The sequence below is a fragment of the Pyrus communis genome, chromosome 1, assembly GCF_041283825.1.
Source record: "Pyrus communis isolate YQ-2024b chromosome 1, ASM4128382v1, whole genome shotgun sequence".
Lineage (NCBI taxonomy): Eukaryota > Viridiplantae > Streptophyta > Magnoliopsida > Rosales > Rosaceae > Pyrus > Pyrus communis.
This window is the reverse complement of record NC_142565.1, coordinates 21,884,250-21,893,022: the sequence shown is the minus strand read 5'-3', so window position 1 is coordinate 21,893,022 and position 8,773 is coordinate 21,884,250. Positions and strand designations below refer to the sequence as shown.

The following is an 8,773-nucleotide window of genomic DNA, read 5'->3' as shown; positions in this document are numbered from 1 at the left end:
TGTTGAATGTCTCTATCATGCGTATTCCATGTTAGGGACTTTGATTAGGAATAATTTGGTTGTAATGCGTATCCCATTCAATCCAATGAATCTAGGGAAATCTGAAGGTTAATTTAAGCGGACCTAATTAACTTGGAGCATTGTCATTCATCGTTTGTTGAAGTCATAATTGGGAGTCAAATTATATGCTTATGTTCATGTGTGGATAAGGAACCCTCTAACTAGTTTCTCATCATTCTTCGTTTTACAATATGTTTTGTTTCCAAGTTTTTGTTTTGTTTTCAAATTCGTCCAAAACTCAATCCCCCTTTACTTTATTGTTCAATTTAGTTAGAAATCATTTTAGTTTGTGTTTTTAAAGCATTTTGAGTCTTTGGTTTGTCTTAGTGTTTTAAAAGTTTAATTTTGCATTCGTTGAGTCTAGTATAGTGTTTTACATTGTGTTTTTACGTTTTTGAGTCAGTTTCCAAGTGATTAACAATCCCTCCTAATCCCCGGTCCAGAACGATCCCTACTTATACTTATACTACAATTGACAAAAGAGGGTTTAATTTGTGCGCGTATAAATCTCGCATCAAATTTGGACCTACAAACACACGAAAATAGCTTAAAGTACTAAAATAACTAAAGAAACATAACGTAAATGCACGAGAACAAGCCATTTAAGTCGCATGAATATGCTCCTATCAACAACCCCATGCTACAGTAATTAGACCCGATCACACTAAAATAAGCCCAAGTCACATGCTCTGGGCTTGTCAAGTGAATTGTGGTGTGGATGGTTATGGAAGTTCATTGGGCCTACGTGGATCAAGATTGTGGAAGACTTTGGGTTGCTTGGGAGTCCAAAAGTCCAAGCCCATAACCTTTGCCTTCCACGCGGGTAAGTTTGAGACAAAACTAACCTAATTTCCTCTTTTCCCTAGCAGCTAACCAACTTCGTTGAGGAGGAACTAAGCCCTAGTCACGTAAAAGCCTAGCCAAGCATGCTTTTAATGAAGAGAGAAGCAGACTTTCCCTTCCTAGCTCATGCGGAAAACCAACGTGCGAATGCCACGATGCGCTCTACCAAAAGTAGCAACTGCGAAAAGCTGACCCGAGAAATCCTCACCTTGGGAAGAAGAACAATGCAGGTTCTACAATCTAGCCTTTTTACACTAAAATAGGGGAGTAGTAGAAGAACTAGGGAGAAAAGGGAGGGAGAACCAAACCACAATTAGAGATTCCATAGGAAAGCCCTAGAAATGAGTCATTCACCTACAAAAAGGGGAGTTAGAAGCCATTAAAGGGAATCCAAGAACTCAGCCCAAAACATCATAATACAGAAAGGTTCAAACGTTAAGGAGAGAAACACATAACCATCTTTCTGCAATCTTGGAGTTTTCCCCCAGACTTCCTTCAACCCTTTCAATCAAGGAAAGCCTCTTGATCCCTAGTCCTCCAACTTCGCACAAAGAACAAAAGAAGCCCAAAAACATCACTCTGCAACTTAGCATTCTCCATAACCTCCCTCTGAGTATTCCAGCCATAGTAAGCCTTGCTACCACCCTAGGAGACCCAAATTATCTACCAGAGAACACCATGCAACCATGCCAACTTTCTCTCTCTCAACATGCTAAACTGATGAACTTCTAGCTTCTACATCGTACCTCACTTGAGCAAGCCATTATTTACTTAGGCCTAGTTTGGTACTGAGGTGATTCTAAAAAAAACTGGTATAAAAAAAAAGCTGGGAGCTGTTTTTGTGTTTGGTAAACATTCAGCTTCAGCTTTTTTTCACAGTTTTGGGTGAAAAAATGCCAAAAACAAGAAGCTGCAGAACCCAGCTTTGAAAAACTGGCTTTTTTTCACATATGTTTTACATAAAAGTTTACCAAACACTATAATACTACTTTTTTTTTTTTTTCAAAAGCACTTTTACAAAAAAGTTTACCAAACACTCTGTTGCTTTATTTCACAGCTGCTTATTCTCACAGCACAGCAGAAGCAGCTTTTTTTCAAAGCACAGCAATACCAAACCAGCCCTTAATCATGTTATCTTCGACTCATTGATCTAACTAGAATATTTCCTAATACAAGCTAACTCTTTTGAGATATTTTGGGACTTGGTACGAAATTGAACCAAGGGAGACAAGAGGACATTCTCAAAGCCCGAGTCCACCTCGACCTAAAAGTCCCCCAACAGTATCAATCACACCAATGACTAGAAACCAGTCACTCTCTTAAGAGAGAAGACATAACAAGTACTGATCTAAGTAGATTGTCAATGCCTAATTGGGTTGAATAAAATATCCTTGATCCTTTAAATAAATACTGATTATGGTCAGCATTTGTACCTGTGAATGCTGCTTTTGAGAGTGCAACAAGTACAATGTTGCAACTGAGAATGTGGCAAGACTCGTCCTCTTATAAGTTTGGCAAGCTTGAGCTCATAGTCAACGATGGAGGGGATGTGAATTGTGTTTGTGCTCTCCAGTCCAGCCATTAGTTTTTTTTTTTTTTTTTTTAACAAACGATATTATCTGCACTAAAGGGAGAGGGTGTATACTTAGCCTCACAATGGGCTAACAATAATGTGGTTCAAATTCGCCTTTGGCGAGAATTAAACCTAAGATCTCTCACTTACAAGTGAAGAAGAATATCACTAAACTGTAGTACTAAGTGGCCATTCCAATCATTAGTTTTGGTTGTAATTACAATCAGGTGGCATTGGCACATATGTAAAATGCTGTAATTCCTTGCAAAAAGCAAAGCATCGAAAAAAATGGGTACAATGAGCCTTGGCCTTGTTCTTCCCTTCACCAAAAGACACATGGATCGACTCAGATCACCTTTGGCTGTACTACCTATCGCGCGGCAGGTTGGCAACGAGTGCAGGTCAGTGGTAGAAATGTAGAGTAGACACATTCTAGCTTGGAGGAAAAAAATTGTGACCTTCATATAGTATACAAGCGAGACATGGAGGAGATATGACATGATGATTTCAATAAATCATCAGTAGGTCCAGGACCAACAGGATCCTCTCCGGATCCGTTTGGTACGGATCCTGAGGATTCGTGATTTGTGTTCGTTAATTATACATCGTGCGATCAGTTTTTGTCAAGTACTATTTGTGTTTAATTTTAAATAAAAATATTTAAAATAATTTCTGATTGCACGATGTACGATGAACAGGATTGACGGATCCCCAAGATCCTCACAAAGAGGATCCGGTGAGGATCCGGATTCAGTCTAAGAGGTGCCATTGCTAGGCAAAGCCGTGATATCTACGAGTGTAGTGATCAAGTCGAATGCAGGGAAAGCGGCGAAATCAATCCGATGATTGGAAATGCAGTCAGATTCTTCCGAGGTTTACTGGTTGGACTGCTACTTTTGATTCTTTGGCAACTTTGCTTTCCCGTGTTCCTTTTTGGTCAATCTATTGGTAAGTCAATGTGTTTGTTTTCTGTCAATAACAGAATTGGACGACTTAAAAAAAATAGTAAATAATAAAAAGGAATTCACTCAGAACCTTCATCTTATCATCAGAACAGCTAATATCATAAATGGTTAGTAGTTGTATCAAATTCTTGAAACTCTCATCTAATAATTAGGAAATTAAAAATTTCTTGAAAACACAATTAATAATTTCTCAAAGTAACATGTATAGCACTACAACAAATAAGTTTCAACCCAGAGCATTCACATTCTTGTTTCCCATTGTTCGTTCCATGAAGAAAAACTGATGTCGAAAAGAAGTAAATATATGTTGGAGCAATGAGTCTTTGGACTGAGTCGTGAAAAATTACATATTTGTACAATCCAATTCAGGTAATCAAGAAAGAACACAATCAAAGTTGTCCAGAGCAAATAATTTTACTGGTACATGCATGGTTGCAGAAGGGAGAAGCATCAATTGACGTTTGAAAACAGTTTGACAAGAAGGCAACCTAATTCAACTGTTTAATCTAATCAAGCCACCAATGGTTCCTCCATAACTGCATATCCCAAAATATTGTCAAGCATTTGCAGTTGAGTTAACGTAAGCAACGAGCAGTTAGCATTGTGTTTGTGGGGTTCTTGTTCTGTGTGTGTGTGTGTGTGAAAAAGAGAGAGAGAGAGAGAGAGAGAGAGACAGAGAGAGACAGAGACAGAGACAGAGACAGAGACAGAGACAGAGACCGACCTTTTGTCTTAGTGGAAACTTCATCATTTGCAACCGGATCAGGTGCAACTGGTACTTTGATTGGTACATCGGGAAGGTCCAACCTCTCGTTTTCTTTAGGAGATAGCACTGAAGCAGGAGCTATATGCATATCTTGAACGGTGATCTGACAAAGGAGAGAAGTTTCACTTTTAGATGAGATGAAATTATGTGACACCAGAATAGTAAAACTAACAAGAATAAGAAACAAACAAAAGGGAAAACCAAAAGGTAACCGCACAACAAAACATATACTATTAAAACCAGCAAAAATACTAAAAGGGAAAACCAAAAGGTAACCGTACAACAAAACATAAAACTAAAAGGGAAAACCAGCAAGAACAAGAAGTTGAGAAAATGTTAAAAGAAGAAATTTCATATTTACTTATATCTAAGTTCAAAATCATAATTTTAATGGGTGCCTACATAAGATTGATTGTTAAATGAAGGAGAAGGAAAGGTTAAATGAAAGGTCAGAGAGGGACAAAAACCTGCCCTTTACGCTGTGCAACAAGTTCATGTTCCCAAGAAGTCAACGAAGGAAACATTTTTCTGTTTCTGAAGCATTTTTCACCTTCGAATGTTTTACATCTAAGGGTCAGAATATATCTTACCCCAGTTGGAAGTCCAAAGCAAGTGGGATAAGGTAGTGGCATATCTACCAATTTTCTATCCTAGAAATCTAGCAGTAACACTGCTGGAGAAGGGATGATGAGACACCAAATTGCATTGTTCTTACAAGAACCGGATACCATGCATTGCATAAAAACTAAATTGGTAATAGCAATATTGGTAATGGGATAAATGAAGAGCACCTAAGAGAAAATAACTTTTCAACATGTTGATAAGTATTAAAAAATGATTTTGACACAATAATCCTAGATACAGCATGAGGATTTTTATTAATCTCAGAGAGCAGTAATGCATTGTATGTTAATCACTAGGAACAGATTTGCTGTATAAAAAATACCCAGAAGGGAAAAAATGACAATGAGGAAGCAAAACAATCATTAGGGTTTGTGGACCTGTTGTTAGAATAGAAATATCATACCTGAGCTTCCAAATTCTCTAATTCTGCTATAATATCCTCTTCGTCTTCTGCTGATAATTTCTCCCCCAAGATTGCATTAATTTCCTAACAAAATCATGAGTGAAATGGTAGAATTTATTAAAAAGGAAAAACTGAGGAGAAGATGATAATCAATGAAGAAGAGAAGGTTTAGATGTTAACTAATCATTGTTTACAATGACGAGAAAAACATACAAGAATACACACAAATGATGTGAGAAACAGAGACATAATTTTTTATGAGATCACAGCAGAAATAGTTATATTGGGAATCTAGTGTCAAACAAGAGGGATGGGTGGGGGTTGAAAAGTAAACTTGTTAATAGGAAAATAACTTGTATAAACCTTACAAGATCGCCAATCTTTACAAAGTCAACTCAGAGGTAAACATTTTCTCGCACTTGATTTATAATAAAAACAACAACAAAATTCCAAGCACTTCCGCTCCTCCGTTTACCATAAGAAAAAAGATGGAAAGCTCTCAAATATAAATGAGGGAGGGAGGTGGGAAGAGGGAAGGCCTTGCACAGAACGGGCATCAGAAATGTGACAATCAAAAATCTTCCCAAATCACCAGAAAGTATTTGATATAGATCCTCATCCTAAGAATGCAACCCAAAAAAACTCAGCTGAAATACTAGATAAATAAAAACAAAAAATGAAGGAGAAGAAGTGAAGCTCACATCTTGGTAAGCTTTAGCTTCATCAGTATCATCCATCAGCTTTTGCACATCGTCGAGATTGATCTCACTTTGTAAGGCTTTAATCGCATTATTACCAGCCTTCAAACTCTCGAACACCGCTTTCTGCTTGCTTGTGAGTTCGATGTCTTGCAACTGAACCAAAACATTTACTCGAGGAGTGTGAACATGTTATTTGCTTGTTAAAGTAGACCAAGTTGTAAAGGAAATGGAAAGAAAGAAAATGGACATGTAGGGTAGGGTTGTGCAATTACATACTTGTTGCTCAACATTAATAACCCAGGTATCAACTTGCTTCAATAATTCTTCTTGTGCCTTCTTCTTCTTTAATGCTAACAAAGCTCTTTCCCTTTTCTTGTCACGAATCAAATCCCGTGCGGCTTGCTTTTCGGCTTCGATTACAGCTTCAAGCTGGGCAAGATGGGATACAAGTCAACTTGATCAATACCCTCTATTCAAAATTCACAAATACTACGCAAATTCACATCCTCATTACAGAAAAAAAAAAAAAAAAAAAACATGGGAATTCCTCAGTCAAAGAAAATTAAATGAAGTTCTTCGTTTTCTGGTAGCCCATTTGAGATGACAAGTAGAATTTATTTTCTGTTTGACAGGAGTATCCACAAGTACAAAATAAGAATTAAGAATTAAGATTAAGACCTGTTGTTGGTACTGGGCAAGTTTGCGCCTCTGGGTCTTGAGAGAAAGAATAGCTCGATCTACCTCCGTGATCTTGGGCTTCTTCACGAACAAATTTCCCATCTCTCAATCCTCTTCTGATCCAATAATATTTCCTATTTCTTAAACCATTTCGTGTTCGTTGAGAATTAATAACAATTCTCTCTCAATTATCTTCTACGATGATTTCAATTGGGTTTTGCCTTGCTCCCTTCTAATTTCCCCCAATAAATCTTATTTCTCCCTCCGAGGGTCCTTCTAGTACTCGTCTCCTACAGACACACACAGAGAGAAGAAAGTGGGGAGAGTTTTCGCAGGAAAGGCAGCAGTGATTTTCGACTCATTGACCATAGAGGAATTTTTTTTTTTTTTTTTTTTTTGAAAAAATTAGTTTTATTTTTTGAAAAAATTAGTTTTGGCTCTTCACGGTCTAATATTCATTGCTTAAGATCTTATCAGCTTTTAGATTTTAATCAAAGTCTCCAGCATTAATATATTGATGAATTACAAGTAAGTTACATAATTTTAAAAAAATAAAAATTAGTAATTGATTTGAGTTTTAACACTCACACCCTTATTAAACTCCTAATCAATTTTTAATTCAAGCATTTTCCAAATATAAAAAATAAAATTAGAATAAGTTTGTAACCATTAAATTTTTATAAAAAAAAAGTTCAATTTTTTAATCTTATATGTATCCATTCTTAAATATACCAATTTGTTTAAAATGTACCCTTTTTTAATTTAAAATGTACCCATTTTTTATATAAAATTTCATTCAATCTTTTATGTAATCCATTTTTTAAACTTATATGGGTACATTCTATTTCGTTGATTTGCGAATGTATGTGATAACCCGTGTCACATCCCGACCCGGGACGGACCACTTCCCGGGCCCGCTCCACCACCGTAGCACGATATTGTCCGCTTTGGGCCCCGACCACGCGCTCACGGTTTTGTTTCTGGGAACTCACGCGAGAACTTCCCGATGGGTCACCCATCCTGGGAGTGCTCTCGTGCGCTACTCGCTTAAATTCGGAGTTCCCCTGAAACCCAAAGCCAATGAGCTCCCAAAAGGCCTCGTGCTAAGTAGGGATGGGAATATACATATAAGGATCACTCCCCTGGGCGATGTGGGATGTCACAATCCACCCCCCTTAGGGGCCCGACGTCCTCGTCGGCACATACGCAATCAGGGTTAGGCTCTGATACCAAATTGTCACATCCCGGCCGGGGGCGAACCACTTCCCGGGCCCGCTCCACTACCGTAGCACGATATTGTCCGCTTTGGGCCCCGACCACGCCCTCACGGTTTTGTTTCTGGGAACTCACACGAGAACTTCCCGATGGGTCACCCATCCTGGGAGTGCTCTCGTGTGCTACTCGCTTAACTTCGGAGTTCCCATGGAACCCAAAGCCAGTGAGCTCCCAAAAGGCCTCGTTCTAGGTAGGGATGGGAATATACATATAAGGATCACTCCCTTGGGCGATGTGGGATGTCACAACCCATCCCTAATTTTATATTTTTATAAATTTTAAATGAGTGAATTGACGAAAATGCCATACTGGCGAGATTGTTGATTTTTGTTGACCGTCATTTAGTGACGCGTGCAAGTTACTATTTTACCGTACTCTCGAAGTTCTTAACAGGACGATTGCATAAGCGTAATCTGAATCGAAACCGAGGTTACTATAGGGGTTTTATGGAACTACAAATCCGAAAAGTGTTTTGTAAAGATTACTATTTATTATTTTATATATTTCTCCTAATTATTATATCATTATTTTAAGATTATTTTGTGAGAAATGAGGAGAAAAGGAAGAACGAATCGGAGAGAAAGACAAAAATAGGAGGAATTAGGGGGCAGAGTTGCCCAATCGGGAGAGAAGAGAAGAAGATTCACCCATGAGAACCAAGAGAAAGGAGAGAAAGGAGAAGGAAGAAAAGGAAAGGAACCGGGGGAAATCAACCTAGCCAAACCAGGTCATTCCTTGACCTGCTGCCCGACTCGGTGAAAAGCCATGATTTCCTACGCCTTTTCAAGCGATTCGCAACCACCCACCACCGGGAAGTCACTCAACATCAACACCTCTTCTATTTCAACCCAAAACTCGATAGATTTTAGCCTTGGTGTCGTGAAG

The 8,773-nt window shown here is 38.2% G+C and overlaps 1 protein-coding gene across 2 annotated transcripts; it reads right to left on the bottom strand.

The window, feature by feature from the left end:
• Positions 1-2,913: 2,913 nt before the first annotated feature.
• Positions 2,914-6,982, bottom strand: LOC137720794 (vacuolar protein sorting-associated protein 20 homolog 2). 2 transcript variants are annotated; one of them, XM_088699709.1, is made up of 6 exons: positions 6,614-6,955; positions 6,212-6,364; positions 5,936-6,088; positions 5,235-5,318; positions 4,166-4,310; positions 2,914-3,445 (listed from the first exon to the last, which is right to left on the bottom strand). In XM_088699709.1, exons 1-6 carry the CDS (start codon positions 6,713-6,715, stop codon positions 3,414-3,416), a joined length of 669 nt encoding a protein of 222 aa, XP_088555835.1. In that variant the 5' UTR covers positions 6,716-6,955; the 3' UTR covers positions 2,914-3,413. The 2 variants fall into 2 exon arrangements, with proteins under 2 accessions (XP_088555835.1, XP_068316005.2); XM_068459904.2 differs by lacking the exon at positions 2,914-3,445 and adding an exon at positions 3,723-3,977 and having other exon boundaries at positions 6,614-6,982.
• Positions 6,983-8,773: the final 1,791 nt, after the last annotated feature.